The sequence below is a fragment of the Onychostoma macrolepis genome, chromosome 02, assembly GCF_012432095.1.
Source record: "Onychostoma macrolepis isolate SWU-2019 chromosome 02, ASM1243209v1, whole genome shotgun sequence".
Classification (NCBI taxonomy): Eukaryota; Metazoa; Chordata; class Actinopteri; order Cypriniformes; family Cyprinidae; genus Onychostoma; species Onychostoma macrolepis.
Genome location: NC_081156.1, coordinates 36,203,970 through 36,228,673, shown reverse-complemented (window position 1 = coordinate 36,228,673; position 24,704 = coordinate 36,203,970). Strand labels below are relative to the sequence as shown.

The window sequence follows — 24,704 nt, the reverse complement described above, 5'->3', positions numbered from 1 at the left end:
TTCAGTTCTTCTGCTTTTCAAATGTTTTCAAATCTGGAGGATCTCCAGCAGAGTCTGGAAGAAGCTCTCAGACGTGTTTGTGAAGTGGTTTGGGTTTTCTAGGAATGATATATTTGAATCATCTCTTTACTTTTAAATTCGTTTGACATTGTCCTGTGAAGTGTTTAAAGTGCAGATATTCCATGGAGTAAAAACGTGTAAAATAGTTTATGAATCAGAAAGCGCTTTATGCTTTAACAAAAGGGAAGTATTTCATTTGTTCTAGAAGAAGCACACAAGAATAACAATGATTAGTGTCTAAATGTTATAATACACTACATTAAGATTATAAAACATTTTCTGTGTGGAGTTTTAAGTGATATATTGAAATGATTTCTCTCAATATGTTTTTTTCTCGGTTTTATAAGTTGTTTTTTAATGGTATTTTTGTTACTATTTTACTATAAGTAACAATTTATTTAACCAATCCTTTACTGAGAAGATTAAATTGACAAAGCAAGCAACTTTTTTATACTATTTTATTTTTTATATCTATGTAGACTGTTTTAATAATGCGATCCGTCCAGAAAAGGCGAGCATCTCCAGTGTTGCAGATTAATTTTCAGGTAAAGTTGCTAAAGGCTGCTCGATTTGTTGCTAAAAGTTGCCAGATGGCGTTGTGACGTCATTGAATGATGACGTCATCATGTAACCAAAACGGCATCATTGCATAGAATACACACCGAAATTGCTCGAATCTCAGCAAAGAATATAATTTGAAATATGTCAATTTAAAAATAATATAAACATTTAATATTATTTGGAAAAGTAATATAAACATTTTTATTACATTTAAATTATTGATTACATTTAATGTATTTTCTAAATAACTAGTAAAACTACACATTATTAACAATTATAGTTTTAAGCAGTGTATAGCAGCTTAAGTGCTACACACTAAGGAAAGTCCATAAGAATAGGGCACAGTGTACGGAGTTAATATGAAGGAATTTTCTGTGTTAATTTTTCACAGGCATTTTACCTGTATTTTCAGTTCACTTCAGCTTTATTGTCCTTGTATTAAAATACAAAGAGATTACAGTGCAACTCCCTTTAGTGCAATTTAAAAAAAACACAAAAGGACATTGCATAAGTTATTGAAAGTAAAAAATAATAATTAAATTACACATCGCATTTTGATACATTAGATAAGATCGATTTTTGAGATAAGATCAACAGTAAATAACTGATTAACAATTATAGGTACAAACTAACATTGTAAGCCGGTGTATCATAAATGAAGTGCAGCTATAACTTGATTCGCATGTGATGTGCTGCTTGCTGTTCAATATTCTTTTTGTGTGCTTAGAGGAAAAATCATTATCATTTGAGTCACTTTTCAAAAGTTGCCAAATACTTTTTAAAAATAGCTAAATTTGTTGCTAGGACCTTTTTGAAAAACAAAATGCTAAATCTAGCAACAGAATTTCTAAGTTGGCAACGCTGAAATCGTCCTCTCGCGAGATTCAGCCCAGCTCTCGTTCAGGGTAGGGCTGCGGAACTCTCGCGAGATTTGCCGAGCTCTCGTGTTGTTGTTGTTGTGGTAATGATGGCGGCAGGCGCGGAGGCCCCGGACTCCTGGTATCTGGCTCTGCTCGGTTTCGCCGAACATTTCCGAACCTCTAGCCCTCCTAAAATCCGCTTGTGTGTGCACTGCCTGCAGGCCGTCTTCCAGTTCAAGCCTCCGCAGAGAGTGGAGGCCCGCACCCACCTGCAGCTCGGCTCGGTGCTCTACCACCACACGAAGAACAGCGAGCTGGCCCGCACGCACCTCGAGAAAGCGGTGAGAGCGCGCAGGAAAGACCGAGGCCTCAGCCGGGCTACTAGGCCGCAGTCCCGGCCTGCGTTTTACAGTGTTGTTATTGTTAATAATTCAGCCACAGATTCAATGATGGGATGTGCTATTGATGATGTTTTCTTGTTTCAAGGGCTTATTTTTTAGTAAAGCATATATAATGCGAGTCTATTGAAAGAAGCTCTGTTGTGTTTTCCTCTTCTGTATTTGTTCTGTGGGATTATGGGATGTGCTGCTGTAGATACTAACAAATATGACTTATGCTTCTCTTTCTGTCTCTATTTCAGTGGCTTATCTCACAGCAGGTATCCTTTAAGCAAATGCCAAGCTTGATCTTGTCCATTTGTGTTGAGATTGTGATTTGTGTAAGTAAACAGTGTATGAAGACAGAGCTGAGTTACATGATGTCTAATGATGCCAGTGTTTTATTGAGCTTTCCTTAGCCCAGGTGTGCAGGTAGCTCAGTTTGAGGATGTTAAGTTTGAGGCGGCGAGTCTCCTGTCAGAGCTGTACTGCCAGCAGGTGAGTGATCACAACACTACACTGCTTTAATGACATTCGCCTCTTCATAGGGACCTTCTCTCTAAAATATAAAGGGCCTATATATTGTCATCTATAGTGGACCATTTTACACTGAGTGTAAATAATAAATATGTGTGTGTGTGTGTGTGTATATATACAGACTCCCACATATTTCTGATTTTATATATATATATATATATATGGGTAGTTGACAAATAAGAATTGGACTGTGTCCTATGGTATGACATAGCAAAAATGTAGAAAAAAAATGATAATTAACACAAATAACATGAGAAAAATGTATCCTCATTCTGTTACAAATAGCATGAGAGAAGTTCATCTTCAATGTTAGTTTTGTCACCATATTTTCGTAGCTTTCTTGAAGCAGAGACACAGTTCTTCTGGATTTAGTCTCAGTTTGCTCTGTTTCTTCATGTCACTCCAGACAGATGATGATGATCAGATCACATCTCAAAAATCTCACTGGATTATTACAATTAATGGCAAAATGAATGTTTGGAAATGTTTCCTACTGACACACACTACAGCAAAAGATAGAAATAACTTAAAACCATTTTTAGCTGCTGAAAATACTAGTGTGCCTCCACTGTATGTATATATATGTATATATAATGTGTGTGTGTGTGTGTGTGTATATATATATATATATATATATATATATATATATATATATATATATATATATTTGATGTGTAGTTAAAAAAAAAAAGTACTCTTCTCTTCTAAAGAACTTGGTTGATTCGGCGAAACCGCTGTTACGGAAGGCCATCCAGATCTCACAGCAGACTCCCTACTGGCACTGCAGGCTGCTGTTCCAGCTGGCGGTACGTCTCTCTCACACACACACACACACACACACACACTTGTTAGTGCTTCGTTACAGTCTGCAGTAAAGTGCTGGATGTTGTTGTTCTGCTGCAGCAACTGCACACGCTGGAGAAGGATCTGGTGTCGGCCTGCGATCTGCTGGGGGTCGGTGCAGAATACGCCAGAGTCGTGGGATCCGAATATACCAGGTCTTTCACAACTTCACATCAATTTGTTACTATGATGTATGAATGTTTAATTTCACACAGATGTTAATGGCGTAACTCTGCTGGTCATTTTCACAGAGCTCTGTTCCTGTTGAGCAAAGGCATGGTGAGTAACATCGCTCTGTGTCTCGTGAAGTAAATAATACAATTGTTTTTATTACTCATTGTGACCCTGGAGCACAAAACCAGTCATAAGGGTCAATTTTTTGAAATTGAGGTTTATACACCATCTGAAAGCTGAATAAATCAGCTTTCCATTGATGTATGGTTTGTTGGACAATATTTGGCTGAGATGCAACTATCTGAAAATCTGGAATCTGAGGGTGCAAAAAAATCTAAATATTGAGAAAATCACCTTTAAAGTTGTTCAAATGAAGTTCTTAGCAATGCATATTACTAATCAATAATGAAGTTTTGATATATTTACGGTAGGACATTTACTAAATATCTTCATGGAACATGATCTTAATATCCTAATGATTTTTGGCATAAAAGAGAAATGTATAATTTTGACCCATACAGTGTATTGTTGGCTGTTGCTGCAAATATAGCTGCTGCTTATGACTGCTTCTGTGCTGCAGGGACACACATTTATTTTACAGTATTATTACAATACAGTTCTTATTTTAATATTTTTATTTCCTAATATCACAAAAATCTCAATATGATAATCAATAAAACTTTGACCGTAATATATTATAGGCATATTGAATTAGTTAAAAACAGGCAGAATGCGTCCTGTGAGACTCAAGTAGAAAGAGTGGTTTAATGGTTACTGAAAGAGGTTTGAGTTGGTTTTTCTAAAAAGTAAACCCAAGTATGAATGCCCAAATTTTATAAAGCTTTTTCCCAAATTTTGCAGCCCTTAGAAGGATTTCATGCTAAAAATGATCCGTTCTTTCCAAGTACAGGTCAGGTATCTGTTGGAAATTCCTGTATTTTGTTCATATCACAATATATTGCAGAACAATGTTCCAGTGTCAGATTTTCCCAGCGATGATGTCCGTGCAGCTGTAAAACACTCATCTATTTTATCTTGAAAAATTCTGTTGATTTGCATAAAAGACAAATATCATCTAATCTGATGATGCTGAGTTCAAAACATCAATACAAACTTTCTATCACAGTTTTTTTTTTTTTTACAAAAGTCATAATCTTTCAAATGATATATTTGTATCGGCTTGAATGACTTGTAATGATCAAAATAACAAAAGCAGTAAAATGACAACAGTTTCAGGAATGGGTTTTCAAAACGAATCATTTAACTTACAGTCTGCGAAAGAGTGGAAAAATGTAAGTACTCCATCTTAATGTCAAAGAATGACACACAATGAGCAAAATAAGCTATTTTTTTCTCTACAAAATCTAATTTTTTTGAGGCTCCTTGGACGAAGACATCAGGCTCATGTTTGCATTTGCTTCTGTAACCTTGATTCAGGATTTGATGTGAAAGAACGTCACGCATGTGAAAATGGGCTGAGAATTGATCAGCTAGTTGTAATCTGGCTCAGATTCGGACGGGAGTTGAGGGAGAACACGAGACTTCTTCACGTTACTGACGCCCGTCCGAAGCAGAGCTGCTGTGAGAAGCGAGGTGTTTGTGGGATCAGATCTTCTCAGAGTCTCTGATTGCTCTGCAGTTGCTGCTGATGGAGCGTAAGCTGCAGGAGGTCCATCCGCTGCTGACTCTGTGCGGTCAGATCGTGGAGACCTGGCAGGGAAACCCCATCCAGAAGGAGTCGCTGCGTGTGTTCTTCCTGGTGCTGCAGGTGACGCATTACCTGGACGCCGGACAGGTGAGAGCCGTCACAAGATCATCGCTCTGTTATTTGACTCTTCTATACATTGTGTTTGACCTAGAGCTGGGCGATATGGCACAAAAACAAAAAAATCTTTTGTGACTTTTTTTTTTTTTTTTTAACTAGTCGACTTGAAAATGTAACTACAACATGATTCAAGTAACTTTTTCTTTATTATCCCTCTAGTTAAAGAAAATTCTATTCCAAGTGCAGCACGCATGAAACTACATCTTCTACAAACTTGTCTTATACATATATGTTCAGAAATAATACGAGGAAACTGATTCTCAAGAGTCAAGGTGACTGAATGACTGAAGCAGTAGAGTATTATTAACTATAAATGTTCTGTAAAAACAGTGAACAGCAGCTTTCAGTCTGTCACCGTGATGCAAACATCAAATATCAGACACACAGTAGAAGTTCTTCACAGGTTTTTTATTCGATTGCGCTGCTTTTCCATCGTTTGTTCTGTGTAGACATGGACACGTTTACTGCTGCGCTCGCGTCTCATGCATGAAACCGCATCTAAAAACACGACGCTCAAGTTAAAGAAGTTCACTCCCATCTTCTCATGTGTTTCCTCTTCCACTGCCGCGACGCAAGCACTCTTTTCTCTTTACTCTTATCACTGGCATACTGTCAAAGTGTCTAATTCTGATGTTTGGTAATATTTCTATTCAAAATTGTGATTCCTCGATTTTATAAAAACTAAAATCATGGCAAAACATTAAATTCGATTGAATCGATCAAATCTGTAAAATCACCCAGCCGAGTTTGACCCGATCAGGAGTGCAGATGGTCACGTGTGTGTGTGTGTGTGTGTGTGTGTGCAGGTGAAGAGCGTCAAGCCGTGTCTGAAGCAGCTGCAGCAGTGCATCCAGACCATCTCCACACTCCACGATGATGAAATCCTGCCCAGTAACTCGGCCGATCTCTTCCACTGGCTGCCCAAAGAGCACATGTGTGTCCTCGTCTATCTGGTGAGCGTCCTCCCGTCCCACGGCTCGCATGCGTGCTCCTTCACCAGAGCTCATTCATTCTCAGTTTTACATGTTTGAAAAATAAAGCCTGCTTTTAGGATTATTACAATCTTTTTTTTTTTTACTTCCCATTATTTTAATGTGAAGAAATCATGCTATCTGAACCACAATGTGTTTGTTTTTGTAAATCAGTATAAAGCAAGGCAAGTTTATTTATTTAGCACATTTCATACACGATGATAATTCAAAGTGCTTTACATGAAAAGGAATTAAAATAATCATAAACATCATAAAAGAATAAACATTTTAAAATGATGATAAAATTATTTAAAACAATTAAGAATAAATAATTAATATACATGTAAATTAGTTTAATACTTGAGTGTCTGATGTGTTTTGTTTGCTAATGGTTTGCATTATTTTGTGAAGCGTCCTTGAGTTCTTGAAAGGTGCTATAAAAATAAAACATTATTATTATTATTATTATTAATAAAAAAATGCTATTATGTTTAAATACTTAAAATATTTATTTTTGCATGATCATCGGTTGATTTACTTTCTTTATGGAAAATATAAATTGATCTCCACAAATTTAAAGAAAACTAATTGTTGATGGAGTATGACAGGGCTGTGTATCACCAGCAAAGGACTGCACTGAATATCACGCTGTTTATTAAACACGGCACACTGTAGAGTCGTTCATAACTACACGCAGAGCAGCAGCTGACGTCTGAAGAAACGTCCATAACTCTACCACTGGACTATATAGATAATGGCATATGTTTTATGTTTACATTGAGCACTCCTCACCAGGAACAATATCGCTTGCATCTTGTTTTTAAGCTCATAAATAATACTGTACTCATTCTAATACATTTATATTGTAATGTACTCATTCTAATATATTAAAATCATCTTAACATTGCTGGTAGGTTATCATTGCACAAATTAACACACACTCTGTTTAAAAAATAAAAATAAAAATGAGAAGAGTTCTAAACTAATGCGCTCACGCACACGTTTAGTCTCCAGATCACGCTGCGCGCGCACAGGCAAACTTTTTAGCACTGCCCTGCAATTTGATCAATAATATAGTTTCATCACTCAAGAGCTACGTTATCTTTCTCAACAAGGAGCTGCTAGCATCATCGTTTCTAAAGGAGTTAAAGCCACGGCTTCACTGTTAATAGAGAAACACGGCAAAACGGTGGTAAATTGACCATAAAGTATGTAAATACAATTATTCAACATTATAGATATGCTTAAGAACAAAACATTTATGGCTGTATTTATAAACTGCTTATTAATGTTGGAACAATGCTTTATAAATGATGAATTGATTTACTAATGCTTAACTAATGATTTCATAGTGTGCAGTTATTATAAAGTGTTACACATTTTAAAGTTAAATTATTCTATCTAACGCACTTTGAGAGTTCAAAATGAAGAGCTCCAACCCATGATCTTAACGAAGAAAACGTGAGTCAGAAAAACTGTTGTAGCTGAACTTTAAAGAAAACTCAACCCTCTTTTTATTTGTGATAAACTGTCTCAGTCTAAATTACACTCACTGCTGTTTTAGGAAGACAAACTAATTATAATAGAATAATAATAATAACAGTAATAGCCATATACTGTAAAACAATTGCACTGTAAAATAAATGAATATTTCATAGGTGTATTATTTCTGCTTTACACTACAGTAGAGAAATTACAGAACTTCTTTCCTAATTTCTACACTTGAAAGAGATATTTTGAGTTTGGACTGCATTAAGCCGCTCGCTGTCAGTAAAGCTTTTATTTTGAAGAAACTCCAGCTTCAGTGAAAACAGTCTCGCTACAAATCCAGTGAAATGCTGTAATCATCTGCAGCTGAAATAAAGATGGCTGTTGTGTTCCCAAACGTAAAAATATCGTTACATCCTTATGGATCATTGAATTGTGCAAAAATATGAAAGCAAGTGAGGCTTGATTTATTTGTTTAAGTTGTTCTTGTGAAATGCAGCTGTGTGTTTATTGGTGATGATTTGATGGGAGTGAGAGGTGAGGTGTTGATGTGTGTGTGTGTGTGTGTGTTTCAGGTGACGGTCATGCACTCGATGCAGGCTGGGTATCTGGAGAAAGCTCAGAAATACACTGATAAAGCCCTCATGCAGCTGGAGAAGCTGAAGAGTGAGTCACGTCACATCACCGAACACACACGCAGAGACTCGTGTTCACGTGTGTGTGTGTGTGATAACTGATGCTCTGTGTGTGTGTTTCTCAGTGTTGGACTGCAGCCCCATCCTGTCCTCGTTTCAAGTCATTCTGCTGGAGCACATCATCATGTGTCGTCTGGTGACGGGGCACAAGGCCACGGCGCTGCAGGAGGTGTGTGTGTGTGTTTGATAGAGCGGCCTGATGCTGCTGCTGCTGCGGTGTGTAACAGGTGTGTGTGTGTGTGTGTGTCAGATCTCTCAGGTGTGTCAGCTCTGTCAGCAGTCTCCACGGCTCTTCTCCAATCACGCGGCTCAGCTCCACACGCTGCTGGTGAGACCAAACATCACGATCATCTCTAACACACACAAACACAGTCAAACCAACATCTATCCAGACACCTTCAGCATTTCTCACATTATCACAGTTTATTCACTATAGTTTAGAAAATGGTAATAAAATATGAGAAGAACTCAGAGTTAAACTGAGTCAGAACACATTGATCTTGATGATGTCAGATAACTTTGATAGAAAGGTATGTAATGAATTCGGTTGAATAGCTGTCAGCTGTTAAATTTAAGAACACAATTAGATAAAACCAATTTAGCTCAACTAATTACCAAGCAATGCTTCATTGTGTTCAGTCTGTTCAGGTCGCATTAGCAGTTAAAGAAAAACACTTCATCAAAACATGCTCAGGACAAAGTGAATCATTTTTGATCCCAAATTCTACTGATAGTCCACTGTATGAACAATTTCTGTGTATAATATGTCACAGTTTACTGTATTTTGCTATCCTCACTGCACTGCACTGCTACTCCTGCACTCGCTAGTAAAAAAAATATCAAAAATTATATCTGGTGTCTGAATAATATTTGGTTTGACTGTATACGAGCTAAGAGTGAACTCTTATATGAAGAAATAAGGGCAGCATGATTTGGGAAAAATCTAATTGCAATTTTTCAGATAAAAATGAGATTGATTTAAAAACAAACAAAAGAGCAGGTTTCCTGTGCTTGTTTACAGGGCTGCACAATTTGGCCAAAATGTTGTGATGAGATTAATATGGCCATTAAAATAATAGCGATAATCTATAATCGTTTATTAGTAATTTTCATAAAAATAAAACCAACAATTCATGATTTATTATTATTACTGCTTATTAAAAACATATGGACGGCTAAATAAAACAAATATTGCTTTTGTAATTTCACAGTGAAATAATGTTTAATAATAATTTAGTTCATATTACAATATTTATTTTATTACAACATTGCAACACTAGTATTTATGGCTGTCTTTATTTTGAGGCCTTAAAGATTGTCTTTAGTTGAAATGTGCTTCTCATTAAGTTTATGAAGATGTTTGGCACGTGTTTAAAGCGTCTCAAACTCGCAGCAGATGGAGGTCATGTGTGAAGTGTGTTGCTCAAACACCGGATCATGCGCTGCTCACGTGTGCATGAACACAGCGACACGCTTCGCTCTGAAGCAGCGCAGATATTTCTTGAGTTAAATCACAGCCTGTGTGTTTAGATAATTGCATGAAGCCATATCGTGATTTTTCGGTTTTCATTTTGATTAACCGTGCAGCCCTATGAAGAATGCTTGTATTTTTTTCCGGTAAAATCCAGTCTTCAGTGATGCTTTGATGTGGTCAGATGCTCATGTGATGTTTGTGTGTTTCAGGGTTTGTACTGCATCTCGGTCAACTGTATGGATAACGCTGAGGCCCAGTTTACTACAGCGCTGCGGGTGAGACACGCAAACACACACTGTTCTTACAGACCTGACGGAGCTGAGCTCATTCATGTGTGTGTGTGTGTGTGTGTGTGTGTGTGTGTGTGTGCAGCTCACCTCTCATCAGGAGCTGTGGACGTTCATCGTCACTAACCTGGCGAGTGTGTACATCAGAGAGGGAAACAGACATCAAGAGGTCAGTCATCATAAAACACATTAATAATCATCATCAGTAATCATCAATGACTCAAAGTTTTTCTTCTCTTTTCATTTGTGCAGCTCTACAATCTTTTAGAGCGGATAAACCCAGACCACAACTTCCCTGTCAGGTAACGCCGATCTCTCACACACACACACACACACACACACACACAAATTTTGGTTGAGAAATTACCAACAAAAGACATAACAAAAATTTGCTTTAGAAAGAAATATTTTGATTCAGTATAAACAAAGATAATAAAGAGCTATTAATGTAAATATGAAGTGATTTATTTTAAACGGAGATGAAAATATGAAGCTGAAAGCGCCAGTAGATGGCAGCAAGCGTCTGTCTTAGCGAACCATTCATTCAACTGATTCATTCAGAAGCGAAGCACTGAATCATTGAATCACTGAATCATTGGCTCAATACTGTTGATTCATTCAGTAATCCGTCACCGCTGAGACTCATGAATTGATGAATTTACAGCATTGACACTGTGGTGTATTTCTGAGAAGCTGCTTTGAATCGGTCTGCACCGTATAAAGCTCTTGTGCTGGAGTTTTCATCTCTGCTGTTATAAACCGAAGTCTCCTGTTTCTGCTGTGTGTCCAGTTCTCACTGTCTGCGCGCCGCTGCCTTCTACATCCGAGGCCTTCTGTCCTTCTTCCAGGGACGCTACAATGAAGCCAAGTGAGTTTCCTCTTCCTGTCCTCAGACCTGTGTGTGTGTGTGTGTGTGTGTGTGTGTGTGTGAGAGAATGAATGTGTGTGTGTGTCTGAGAGTGTGTGTGTGTGTGTGTGTGTGTGTGTGTCTGAGAGAATGCATGTGTGTGTGTCTGAGAGAGTGTGTGTGTGTGTGTGTGTGTGTCTGAGAGAGAATGCATGTGTGTGTGTGTGTGTGTGTGTGTGTGTGTGTGTGTGTGTGTGTGTCTGAGAGTGTGTGTGTGTGTGTGTGTGTCTGAGAGTGTGTGTGTGTCTGAGAGTGTGTGTGTGTCTGAGAGTGTGTGTGTGTCTGAGAGTGTGTGTGTGTCTGAGAGTGTGTGTGTGTGTCTGAGTGTGTGTGTCTGAGAGTGTGTGTGTGTGTGTGTGTGTGTGTGTGTGTGTGTGTGTGTGTGTGTGTGTGTGTGTGTGTGTGTGTGTGTGTGTGTGTGTCTGAGAGTGTGTGTGTGTGTGTCTGAGAGTGTGTGTGTGTGTGTGTGTGTCTGAGTGTGTGTGTGTGTGTGTCTGAGTGTGTGTGTGTGTGTGTGTGTGTCTGAGTGTGTGTGTGTGTGTGTGTGTGAGTGTGTGTGTGTGTGTGTGTGTCTGAGAGTGTGTGTGTGTGTGTCTGAGAGTGTGTGTGTGTGTGTGTCTGAGAGTGTGTGTGTGTGAGTGTGTGTGTCTGAGAGTGTGTGTGTGTGTGTGTGAGTGAATGAATGTGTGTGTGTGTGTGTGTGTGTGTGTCTGAGAGTGTGTGTGTGTGTGTGTCTGAGAGTGTGTGTGTGTGTGTGTGTGTGTGTGTGTCTGAGAGTGTGTGTGTCTGAGAGTGTGTGTGTGTGTGTGTCTGAGAGTGTGTGTGTGTGTCTGAGAGTGTGTGTGTGTGTGTCTGAGAGTGTGTGTGTGTGTGTGTGTGTGTCTGAGAGTGTGTGTGTGTCTGAGAGTGTGTGTGTGTCTGAGTGTGTGTGTGTGTGTGTGTGTCTGTCTGAGAGTGTGTGCGCGTGCGCCTGTCTGAGAGTGTGTGCGCGTGCGCGTGTGTGTGTGTGAGTGAATGAATGTGTGTGTGTGTGTGAGTGATGCTGATGATCGTGTGTGTGTGTGTTTTTGTGAAAAGTCAGGACATAGATGTGTATAATGACGAGGGTATGGCAGGTATTACAAGCTGAAGGTGGCATCTCAGGACATTGACCCATGTCCCCACTTTTCAAAACGCTTATAAATCACTCAGAATGAGGTTTTTTTGGGGAAAGTTGAAATGCACAGTCTCCTGTAAGGGGTAGGTTTAGGTGTAGGGTTGGTGTAGGACAATAGCACATACAGTAAGTACAGTATAACAACCATTACGCCTATGGAGAGAGAGCGTGTGTGTTTCTGAAATGGGTCATTCGCGTGAATCGTGTATATCTGTAAAAAATAAATTAAATGGTGGGGGGTCGTATCTGCGCGTCACCTGTTGGCAAAGGAATGGCCCCGCCCTACTCTGCCTCTGATTGGCTTACCTTAATGTTCTTTCCCTCATCCAACCAATCTCACTCCTGAAGCATAGCTTTTAGACGCTGCAGGCAACTGTCCGTATTCCCAGAGGCTACGTGAAATGTGAAGGAGCAAGCTACCGGCAGGCAACTTATTTGTGAAGTCATTGGGCTATGCTGGTGGTTAGATTAGCCTGTTTGTAGCTAGCTAGATTAAGTTCACTGTAGAGCAGGACGGAATGCATTTGTATCTGCTGTAAATGATGGTGTTCCAGTATAAATGATTACCGTGTGAGGCTGCTGGCTTTTTATTTATTTATTATTTTTTTGCGTGAGGCTGCTGTTGCAATAGCTATGAAGATTGTAAGTTACGTTATCGCTACATTAGTTCGCTACCCTTTGCAAAATGCTCCTCAGTCTCGAGCTTAACATTTGTCTCAGATCAGTAAGCTATTACTCTGACACGAAGTCGATCTGAGAACTGTTCCACCTACAAGTAAAGCATAGCGTTTAATGTGCAGTAATATTAGTCTCAGTCCGCTCAAGTGAAGGCAGCGCTAAGCCATAGATGCTGCGTTCAAGTTGACGAGTCATTAGATTATTTTGGCTTATTTTTTTCTGGAAAAAAATAATAATTTGATTTAAGAATTATTAGATATTTGGACTGGAAACAAAAAAAAACAAAGTAAGAAAAGCATTTTTAGCAGCGTGTAACATTTTCTCCCTATAAAGCACTTTGACTTGCCATTGTTTGTGAAATATGCTGAATTACCCTTAGTGTTAACACACCTGTGTTTTTCACCCCTGACGAGTTTGTACCCCTGCTGAGTGTGTGTGTGTGTGTGTGTGTGTGTGTCTCTGTGTGTGTGTGTGTGTGTGTGTGTGTGTGTGTGTGTCTCTGTGTGTGTGTGTGTGTGTGTGTGTGTCTCTCTGTGTGTGTGTGTGTGTGTGTGTGTGTCTCTGTGTGTGTGTGTGTGTCTGTGTGTGTGTGTGTGTGTGTCTCTCTGTGTGTGTGTGTGTGTGTGTGTCTCTCTGTGTGTGTGTGTGTGTGTGTGTGTGTGTGTGTGTGTGTGTGTGTGTGTGTGTGTGTGTCTCTGTGTGTGTGTGTGTGTCTCTGAGTGTGTGTGTGTCTCTGAGTGTGTGTGTGTCTCTCTCTGAGTGTGTGTGTCTCTGAGTGTGTGTGTGTCTCTCTGAGTGTGTGTGTGTGTGTGTGTGTGTGTGTGTCTCTCTGAGTGTGTGTCTCTGAGTGTGTGTCTCTCTCTGAGTGTGTGTCTCTCTCTGAGTGTGTGTCTCTCTCTGAGTGTGTGTCTCTCTGAGTGTGTCTCTCTGAGTGTGTGTCTCTCTGAGTGTGTGTCTCTCTGAGTGTGTGTCTCTCTGAGTGTGTGTGTCTCTGAGTGTGTGTGTCTCTGAGTGTGTGTGTGTGTGTGTGTCTCTGAGTGTGTGTGTGTGTGTGTGTCTCTGAGTGTGTGTGTGTGTGTGTGTCTCTGAGTGTGTGTGTGTGTGTGTCTCTGAGTGTGTGTGTGTGTGTGTGTGTGTCTCTGAGTGTGTGTGTCTCTGAGTGTGTGTGTGTGTCTCTCTGAGTGTGTGTGTGTGTGTGTGTGTCTCTCTGAGTGTGTGTGTGTGTGTGTGTCTCTCTGAGTGTGTGTGTGTGTGTGTGTGTGTGTGTCTCTCTCTGAGTGTGTGTGTGTGTGTGTGTGTGTCTCTCTCTGAGTGTGTGTGTGTGTCTCTCTGAGTGTGTGTGTGTGTGTGTGTCTGTGTGTGTGTGTGTGTGTGTGTGTGTGTCTGTGTGTGTGTGTGTGTGTGTGTCTCTGTGTGTGTGTGTGTGTGTGTGTGTGTGTCTCTCTGTGTGTGTGTGTGTGTGTGTGTGTGTCTCTCTGTGTGTGTCTCTGTGTGTGTGTGTCTCTGAGTGTGTGTGTGTCTCTGAGTGTGTGTGTGTCTCTGAGTGTGTGTGTCTCTCTGAGTGTGTGTGTGTCTCTCTGAGTGTGTGTGTGTCTCTCTGAGTGTGTGTGTGTGTGTGTCTCTCTCTGAGTGTGTGTCTCTCTGAGTGTGTGTCTCTCTCTGAGTGTGTGTCTCTCTCTGAGTGTGTGTCTCTCTGAGTGTGTGTCTCTGAGTGTGTGTCTCTCTGAGTGTGTGTCTCTCTGAGTGTGTGTGTCTCTGAGTGTGTGTTTTGTGAAAAGTCAGGACATAGATGTGTATAATGACGAGGGTATGGCAGGTATTACAAGCTGAAGGTGGCATCTCAGGACATTGAACCATGTCCCCACTTTCAAAACGCTTATAAATCACTCAGAATGAGGTTTTTGGGAAAGTTGAAATGCACAGTCTCCTGTAAGGGGTAGGTTTAGGTGTGGGGTTGGTGTGGACAATAGCACATACAGTAAGTACAGTATAAAAACCATTACGCCTATGGAGAGAGAGCGTGTGTGTTCTGAAATGGGTCATTCGCGTGAATCGTGTATATCTGTAAAAATAAATTAAATGGTGGGGGTCGATCTGCGTCACCTGTTGGCGAATGGCCCGCCCTACTCTGCCTCTGATTGGCTTACCTTAATGTTCTTTCCCTCATCCAACCAATCTCACTCCTGAAGCATAGCTTTTAGACGCTGCAGGCAACTGTCCGTATTCCAGAGGCTCGTGAAATGTGAAGGAGCAAGCTACCGGCAGGCAACTTATTTGTGAAGTCATTGGGCTATGCTGGTGGTTAGATTAGCCTGTTTGTAGCTAGCTAGATTAAGTTCACTGTAGAGCAGGACGGAATGCATTTGTATCTGCTGTAAATGATGGTGTTCCAGTATAAATGATTACCGTGTGAGGCTGCTGGCTTTTTATTTATTTATTATTTTTTTGCGTGAGGCTGCTGTTGCAATAGCTATGAAGATTGTAAGTTACGTTATCGCTACATTAGTTCGCTACCCTTTGCAAAATGCTCCTCAGTCTCGAGCTTAACATTTGTCTCAGATCAGTAAGCTATTACTCTGACACGAAGTCGATCTGAGAACTGTTCCACCTACAAGTAAAGCATAGCGTTTAATGTGCAGTAATATTAGTCTCAGTCCGCTCAAGTGAAGGCAGCGCTAAGCCATAGATGCTGCGTTCAAGTTGACGAGTCATTAGATTATTTTGGCTTATTTTTTTCTGGAAAAAAATAATAATTTGATTTAAGAATTATTAGATATTTGGACTGGAAACAAAACAAAACAAAGTAAGAAAAGCATTTTTAGCAGCGTGTAACATTTTCTCCCTATAAAGCACTTTGACTTGCCATTGTTTGTGAAATATGCTGAATTACCCTTAGTGTTAACACACCTGTGTTTTTCACCCTGACGAGTTTGTACCCCTGCTGAGTGTGTGTGTGTGTGTCTCTGTGTGTGTGTGTGTCTCTCTGAGTGTGTGTGTGTGTGTGTGTGTGTGTGTGTGTGTGTGTCTCTCTGTGTGTGTGTGTGTGTGTGTGTGTGTCTCTGTGTGTGTGTGTGTGTGTGTGTGTGTGTGTGTGTGTGTGTGTGTGTGTGTGTGTGTGTGTCTGTGTGTGTGTGTGTGTGTGTGTCTCTGTGTGTGTGTGTGTGTGTGTGTGTGTGTCTCTCTGTGTGTGTGTGTGTGTGTGTGTGTGTCTCTCTGTGTGTGTCTCTGTGTGTGTGTGTCTCTGAGTGTGTGTGTGTCTCTGAGTGTGTGTGTGTCTCTGAGTGTGTGTGTCTCTCTGAGTGTGTGTGTGTCTCTCTGAGTGTGTGTGTGTCTCTCTGAGGTGTGTGTGTGTGTGTCTCTCTCTGAGTGTGTGTCTCTCTGAGTGTGTGTCTCTCTCTGAGTGTGTGTCTCTCTCTGAGTGTGTGTCTCTCTGAGTGTGTGTCTCTGAGTGTGTGTCTCTCTGAGTGTGTGTCTCTCTGAGTGTGTGTGTCTCTGAGTGTGTGTCTCTCTGAGTGTGTGTGTCTCTGAGTGTGTGTGTCTCTGAGTGTGTGTGTGTGTGTGTGTCTCTGAGTGTGTGTGTGTGTGTGTGTCTCTGAGTGTGTGTGTGTGTGTGTGTCTCTGAGTGTGTGTGTGTGTGTGTCTCTGAGTGTGTGTGTGTGTGTGTGTGTGTGTCTCTGAGTGTGTGTGTCTCTGAGTGTGTGTGTGTGTGTCTCTCTCTGAGTGTGTGTGTGTGTGTGTGTGTCTCTCTGAGTGTGTGTGTGTGTGTGTGTCTGTGTGTGTGTGTGTGTGTGTGTGTGTGTGTGTCTCTCTCTGAGTGTGTGTGTGTGTGTGTGTCTCTCTGAGTGTGTGTGTGTGTCTCTCTGAGTGTGTGTGTGTGTGTGTGTGTGTCTCTGAGTGAGTGTGTGTGTCTCTGAGTGTGTGTGTCTCTCTGAGTGTGTGTGTGTGTCTCTCTGAGTGTGTGTGTGTGTGTGTGTGTCTCTCTGAGTGTGTGTCTCTCTCTGAGTGTGTGTGTCTCTCTGAGTGTGTGTCTCTCTGAGTGTGTGTCTCTCTGAGTGTGTGTCTCTGAGTGTGTGTGTCTCTGAGTGTGTGTCTCTCTGAGTGTGTGTCTCTCTGAGTGTGTGTGTCTCTGAGTGTGTGTCTCTCTGAGTGTGTGTCTCTCTGAGTGTGTGTCTCTGAGTGTGTGTGTCTCTGAGTGTGTGTGTGTGTGTGTGTGTGTGTCTCTGAGTGTGTGTGTGTCTCTGAGTGTGTGTGTGTGTGTGTGTGTGTCTCTGAGTGTGTGTGTGTGTGTGTGTGTGTGTCTCTCTGAGTGTGTGTGTGTGTGTGTGTGTGTCTCTCTGAGTGTGTGTGTGTCTCTGAGTGTGTGTGTGTGTGTGTGTGTGTGTGTGTCTCTCTCTGTGTGTGTGTGTGTGTGTGTGTGTCTCTCTGAGTGTGTGTGTGTGTGTGTCTCTCTGAGTGTGTGTCTCTGAGTGTGTGTGTGTCTCTGAGTGTGTGTGTGTGTGTGTGTCTCTGAGTGTGTGTGTGTGTGTCTCTGAGTGTGTGTGTGTCTCTGAGTGTGTGTGTCTCTGAGTGTGTGTGTGTGTGTCTCTGAGTCTCTGAGTGTGTGTGTGTCTGAGTCTCTGAGTGTGTGTGTGTCTGAGTCTCTGAGTGTGTGTGTGTCTCTGAGTGTGTGTGTGTCTCTGAGTGTGTGTGTCTCTGAGTGAGTGTGTCTCTGAGTGTGTCTCTGAGTGTGTCTCTCTGAGCATGTGTGTGTGTGTCTCTCTGAGCGTGTGAGTGCGCGTGTGTGTGTGTGTCAGTGATGTTGATGATCGTGTGTGTGTTTGCAGGCGTTTCTTGCGTGAGACGCTGAAGATGTCGAATGCGGAGGATCTGAATCGTCTGACGGCCTGCTCTCTGGTGCTGCTGGGACACATATTCTACGTCCTGGGGAACCACAGAGTAAATCTCACACACACACACACACACACACACACACACACACACACACACTTGTTCAGACACACTGCAGCATTTGCTCAGACGGAGCGTCCTGGAGAAGCGCTGTCAATCATTCTGTGTGTTTGTGTTCAGGAGAGCAACAACATGGTGGTTCCTGCGATGCAGCTGGCCAGTAAGATCCCAGACATGTCTGTGCAGCTCTGGTCATCGGCTCTGCTCAAGGGTCAGTTCAGCAGCACACACACACATCAACTCTCCTGTGCATGTGTATCTGGAATATACAGGGCTGCATGATTTGGAAAAATCTTGTTTTTGTTTGGGTTTTGTTTTTTTAATAATTTTTTTTTTTTAAATGTGATTTAAAATGGCCTGCACAATTTTTATGTGAATATGTAACAGTATGATTATATAATAATAACAACAATATTGATATTTTTTGCTAAAAGGATAGTTCACCTAAAAAAATAATTGTATTTACTCATCCTCGGGTTATTCCAAACCTGTATGAGTTTCTTTTTTCTGTTGAACACCAAAGAAGATATTTTGAAGAATATGGGGAACCAAACAGTTGATGGTTCCCATTGACTGAAGAGGAAAACTATGGAAGTCAAAGGGAATCAACTTCTTTTTTTTTTTTTTCTCCAAAATATCTTTGTGTTCAGCAGAAGAAACTTATACAGGGTTGAAACGGCTCGAGGGTGTGTAACGATGACAGGATTTTCATTTTTGGGTGAACGATCCCTTTAAATTAAAATGGTAAAGGGGTCATCAGATGCCCATTTTCCACAAGTTGGTATGATTCTTTAGTGTCTTCATTAAAAGTCTATAAAATACTTTGGTTAAAATTTCTCAATGGTAGTGTAAAACACCCTTTTTACCCTGTCAAAAACAGCTCTGTTCACAGCGAGCCGTTTCGGTGCATGTTCCTTTAAATGCTAATGAGCTCTGCTGACCCCGCCCCTCTCTTCCGTTTAATTCACCATTCTTATTCATGCAGTTATAACTGCTCAAAAATGATTTAAAATACATTTGTAAATGACTTGGTCATTAACAAACACCTATATAAACCCTCTACAAAGGCAACCTTAATGTAGGTTCCTTAATGTAACATAATCATTTATGTAAGTGAGGATAGCAAAATACAGTAAACTGTGACATATTATACACAGAAATTGTTCATACAGTGGACTATCAGTAGAATTTGGGATCAAAAATGATTCACTTTGTCCTGAGCATGTTTTGCTGAAGTGTTTTTCTTTAACTGCTAATGCGACCTGAACAGACTGAACACAATGAAGCATTGCTTGGTAATTAGTTGAGCTAAATTGGTTTTATCTAATTGTGTTCTTAAATTTAACAGCTGACAGCTATTCAACCGAATTCATTACATACCTTTCTATCAAAGTTATCTGACATCATCAAGATCAATGTGTTCTGACTCCGTTTAACTCTGAGTTCTTCTCATATTTTATTACCATTGTCTCAACTATAGTGAATAAACTGTGATGATGTGAGAAATGCTGAAGGTGTCTGGATAAGTTTTGTTTTGACTGCATGTGTTGATCAGAAGCTCATGTCACGTGTCCATCTGTCCAGATCTTAACAAGGCCTGCGGGAACTCCATGGATGCGCATGAGGCTGCGCAGATGCACCAGAACTTCTCCCAGCAGCTCCTGCAGGATCACATCGCCGCCTGCAGCCTCCCAGAACACAACCTCATCAGTGTACGCACTCACACACACGCACACACACACACACGCGCACGCACACACACACACACGCACGCACGCACACACACACACGCTGCACGCACACACACACACACACACACACACACACACACACTCACACACGCACACACACACACTCACACACGCGCACACACACACACACGCACACACACACACACACACACACACACACGCGCGCACACACACAGGCACTTGTACACTCGCCACCTGAGAATGGAGAAATCAGGAGAATCTGTCCGTTTGTAATAGTGTTTTGCAGTAAATGAATAACAAACATCAACACTGCTTGTTTATTTTGATGTGAACGATGTAGGTGATGTTTGACGAGGTTTTCTGTGTGTTTCAGTGGACCGAAGGCCCTCCTCCTGTGCAGATTCAAGCTCAGAACGGACCCACCACCAGCCTGGCCAGCCTGCTTTAAACACACACACACACACACACACACACTCACGGGACGAGCGAGACTCCGCTGCCTTTCACCTGCAGATTTCTCTTGTGTTGTTCAGATTTGAACTTATTGAGTTGTTCACGGTTCACGTCGTTTGATTGGCTGTGTTCAGAGCAAGGACAGACAGGGGTCAGAGGTCACAGCGTGTTTGTGTTCTGCTCCTCCTCATCTCTCTGTTTTAACGCTGTCGTCACACGTCGCTCGTCAGCAGCAGTAACGAGTCGTTTAGAGTTTGATTGATAAACTCATCTCAATTCATATTAAACTCATATTCACCACAAAACAAAACAGATCTCACATTCAGAAAAATGAAGCCTGTTTTAGGATCGTTTTGCAGTCGTTTCTTCGTGACACATTTAACCCCTAAATTCTCATTACCGTTTTGTTGACATTTATTTGAATGATTTATGCATTCTGGTAGTATTTCTTGTACTTCGTTCACTTTATGCTGGTTTGAGTAAATCTTTACATTATTTATGTGCTCACAGTAATGAGAGAAAAACAGTCACCGCAGAACAATCTTCAGTTAGGCTTCACTTTCATGACAGGAAATCTGATTTTGCATTGTTTTGGGGTGAAGATGGATGTTCATCACAGAGGTGTCACGTGACCAGCAGAGGGGCAGGACACTGAATCTGATGTGTGACGGCGGTCTCGACTTTTCTACGCGCTGATATTTTTACACACGTCTCATCTGATGCTCGAACACGTTTGTTTTGTACGTGCACGTCTCATGTTTTACCTTCTGTACAAACGCTGTGAGGACAGGCTTTTCTTTTAAAGTATTTACCTCTTTTCCTCTGTAGTTTTAACAAATACATTTATTAAATTTTGTAAAGTTTGAATATTTATATACCACATTTAACAATATTATAATCTTTTGTCATTATTTTGATTTGGAATAGCCTTTGTTTGTATAAATGTTATGAAAACTGTTGTTTCTGTAGTTTATCAGACGCTTTGAACACGGAGTAGTAGAGGCTCATTCTGCTCTCGGATCAGCCGCCGCTCTTTCTAATTGTATTTTTAAACTCATATTATTTCTTTGTGTCTGCTTCAAAATCATCAGGATTTTTTAAAATAAAATTGGAGAACCGTATGAAGGATGCGCGTGATTTATTCTGTTTCAGATGTTCACGTCACATGAAGAGTCACTAAATGCCTTTCAGACTCGGCACAGAAAATGATGCAGATTCATCTTGACATGGAAAAAAATCTCTGCATCAGTGTCTCAGCGATGGATGCTCTGCAGTGAATGGGTGCCGTCAGAATGAGAGTCTGATAAAAACATCACAATAATCCACAGCACTCCAGTCCATCAGTTAACATCTGGAGAAGACAAAAGCTGAGACACATCCAGCATTAAGATGTTTATAACTCAAATACGAGTCTATAATAACGCTTCCTCCAGTGAAGAAGTGTTCTGGTCTGAATCAGGAGAGAAATCTGCACAGATGCCAAAACTGTCCAAAACAGCTCTAAACTAATATGTGGCTGGATTTTGATGTGAGAGACAACAGCAGATGTGCTTTTTCACCGGAGGAAGAGTTATTATGGATTATGGACTCATATTTGAGTTATAAACGTCTTGATGGGTTTGTCTGAGTTTTGTCTCCAGATGTTATCTGATGGACTGCAGCGCTGTGGATTACTTCAGTCAGAATCACGGCACAAATGTGTTTCTGAAGGTTCTTTCCAGCTGTGTCACGTGCTGTAGTGCAGTGATGTTCCTCTGGATGTGAACATTAAAGGTCAAAATGCAATTCAAAGTCAAACTGTTCATTAGAAATGTAACTGTTACAGATATTTAGACTGAACTGTGTTCATGCAGCGTGTGTTTGCACTGTGTGTCACATGACCGTCTTTATCTCTAATCTGCTGATCACTGCCTGTGAGACACACACACACACACACACTCAATCTCTCTCACACACACACACACACACACACACAGTCAATCTCACACACACACACACACACACACTGTCAATCTCACACACACACACACGATCATCAGCATCACTCACACACACACACACACACACACTCACACACGCACACTTACCTACACACAGTCAATCTCTCTCACACACACACACACACACACACTCTCACACACACAGTCAATCTCTCACACACACAGTCAATCTCTCTCTCACACACACACACACACACGATCATCAGCATCACTCACACACACACACACACACTCACACACACGCACACACTTACCTACACACAGTCAATCTCTCTCTCACACACACACACACACACACACACACACTCTCACACACACGCACACACTTACCTACACACAGTCAATCTCTCTCACACACACACACACACACACAGTACAGTAGCAGCAGCAGGAGTTTCTCCTCATGTCAGAATAATAGCGTGATGATGATGATGATGATGATGAATCAAACAGGAGTCACAAATGAGAAAACTTCATCTTTTATAGACACATCAGGTGCATCATGGGATGCTTTGAAACTGATTTCAGCAGAAGAAACAGTTTGTGTTTCTTGTTCATGAGGAGCAGGTCAAGCTGGTCTCTCCGCCTCATCTTCATCACCTTCATCTTCATCATCGTCACTCCTCCAGCTCCGCCCACTATTTTGCAGGAAGTATTGCATGTCTGAGCTCAAGCGTGACGCTGGTTACCCATCATGCATCATGAGCATCAGTCTGTTTCCTTTGGCTTCATTTATAACGTGCGTGCGTGTGCGTGTGTGTGTGTGTGTGTGTGTGCGTGTGTGTGTGTGTCGCACGAAAGTTTTTTTTCCTCGGAAGAGCGCCCTCTTGTGACCATCGCGCGCTCCTACAGCCGTATATTAAGCAAAATGATTACTGACATTAACAATTTTAGTACTTTTCGAACTGATTAAAATAATGTTAGAATTCAAATAAAATTGACATAAGATTTGACAACATGTCATGGACTAATTTAAACACTTTCTGCGTCATGACGTAATTATAATACATCATCATAACGCATTAATTATGCGTGGCGCACGCAGGTAAAATAGTTTCGTCATTCATGTGCTCTGAAAGTATCATTTCTAAACATGAGCGAAAAAAGAAAATGATCGGAGTTTAGATTATTACACACGAGGTGTATGCAGTGTTCAGAACATCTGGCGCTGTGGAGCAGAGCTGCTTATTTAATCTTACTTTATTCTCTTTAAAATAAATGTAAAGTTCTGTAATGTTGTTTTCACTTCAGTTACATTACTGCTTGCTTTTAATTCACCAAAAAGTGCAGTAAATATCTCTTGAGCTGAGACCCGAGAGCTGCACCGGCGTCTTCAGCAGCACTGAGGATGAGGAGGATGAGGATGAGGAGGATGATGATCAGAACTTGTGTTTGATGCAGTTATTGATGACTTTGCTGCACAGAAATCCTACTGTTCTGTAATTCTGAAAATATCATAGATTTTTGCACCTTTTTTGTTGATTTGTATTTTAATTTCTAATTAAACTTTTTGTGTGATTCTTCAGGTGACTGTAAGTCAAATTAGTTTATTTAGTATCACAATTTATTTACTACTTATGTTAATACTTATCAGTATGTTATGTTATGTTATATTATAATAAAGTTTTGAAAAATCTGCATTTTCTGATTTTTTTAGTGGGGGGGTTAGAATCTTGCCTAGGGCACCAACAGACCCCGAGCCAGCCCTGTGTGTGTGTGTGTGTGTGTGTGTGAGAGAGAGAGAGAGAGAGAGAGAGAGATTGACAGTGTGTGTGTGTGTGTGTGTGTGTGAGAGAGATTGACAGTGTGTGTGTGTGTGTGTGTGTGTGTGTGTGAGAGAGAGAGAGATTGACAGTGTGTGTGTGTGTGAGAGAGAGAGAGAGAGAGAGATTGACAGTGTGTGTGTGTGTGTGTGTGTGTGTGTGAGAGAGAGAGAGAGATTGACAGTGTGTGTGTGTGTGTGTGTGTGTGTGAGAGAGAGAGATTGACAGTGTGTGTGTGTGTGTGTGTGTGTGTGAGAGAGATTGACAGTGTGTGTGTGTGTGTGAGAGAGAGATTGACAGTGTGTGTGTGTGTGTGTGTGTGTGTGTGTGTGTGTGAGAGAGATTGACAGTGTGTGTGTGTGAGAGAGAGAGAGAGATTGACAGTGTGTGTGTGTGTGTGTTAGGGTTAGGGTTAACCTGCTAGTGAAGCTGGTTAATGCTCTGGTTCACCTGTGTTCTGATGTGTGTGTGTGTGTGTGTGTGTGTGAGAGAGAGAGATTGACAGTGTGTGTGTGTGTGTGTGTGTGTGTGAGAGAGATTGACAGTGTGTGTGTGTGTGTGTGTGTGTGTGTGTGTGTGAGAGAGAGAGAGATTGACAGTGTGTGTGTGTGAGAGAGAGAGAGATTGACAGTGTGTGTGTGTGTGTGTGTGTGTGTGTGTGTGTGAGAGAGAGAGAGAGAGATTGACAGTGTGTGTGTGTGTGTGAGAGAGAGAGAGATTGACAGTGTGTGTGTGTGTGTTAGGGTTAGGGTTAACCTGCTAGTGAAGCTGGTTAATGCTCTGGTTCACCTGTGTTCTGATGTGTGTGTGTGTGTGTGTGTGTGTGTGTGTGTGAGAGAGAGAGAGAGAGAGATTGACAGTGTGTGTGTGTGTGTGTGTGTGTGTGTGTTAGGGTTAGGGTTAACCTGCTAGTGAAGCTGGTTAATGCTCTGGTTC

The 24,704-nt window shown here is 41.2% G+C and overlaps 1 protein-coding gene across 2 annotated transcripts; it reads left to right on the top strand.

Annotated features, from left to right (window-relative positions):
* Positions 1-1,506: 1,506 nt before the first annotated feature.
* Positions 1,507-21,126, top strand: mau2 (MAU2 sister chromatid cohesion factor). Of its 2 annotated transcripts, none has more exons than XM_058745361.1 (19): positions 1,507-1,822; positions 2,122-2,139; positions 2,291-2,356; positions 3,088-3,201; positions 3,299-3,393; positions 3,490-3,517; positions 5,052-5,207; positions 6,044-6,190; positions 8,272-8,362; positions 8,457-8,560; positions 8,642-8,719; positions 10,075-10,140; positions 10,238-10,321; positions 10,405-10,454; positions 10,943-11,020; positions 17,717-17,828; positions 17,961-18,051; positions 19,425-19,552; positions 19,926-21,126. In XM_058745361.1, exons 1-19 carry the CDS (start codon positions 1,586-1,588, stop codon positions 19,998-20,000), a joined length of 1,818 nt encoding a protein of 605 aa, XP_058601344.1. In that variant the 5' UTR covers positions 1,507-1,585; the 3' UTR covers positions 20,001-21,126. The 2 variants fall into 2 exon arrangements, with proteins under 2 accessions (XP_058601344.1, XP_058601351.1); XM_058745368.1 differs by having other exon boundaries at positions 1,510-1,822; positions 3,106-3,201.
* The last annotated feature ends 3,578 nt before the right edge of the window (positions 21,127-24,704 follow it).

Bases quoted from the DNA above. Each gene is read 5' to 3' on its own strand.
- mau2 (XM_058745361.1), top strand. From the start codon at position 1,586: ATGATGGCGGCAGGCGCGGAGGCCCCGGACTCCTGGTATCTGGCTCTG. The intron at 6,191-8,271 runs GTGAGCGTCCTC...TGTGTGTTTCAG, and splicing joins TGTGTGTCCTCGTCTATCTG to GTGACGGTCATGCACTCGAT. The intron at 19,553-19,925 runs GTACGCACTCAC...TGTGTGTTTCAG, and splicing joins CAGAACACAACCTCATCAGT to TGGACCGAAGGCCCTCCTCC.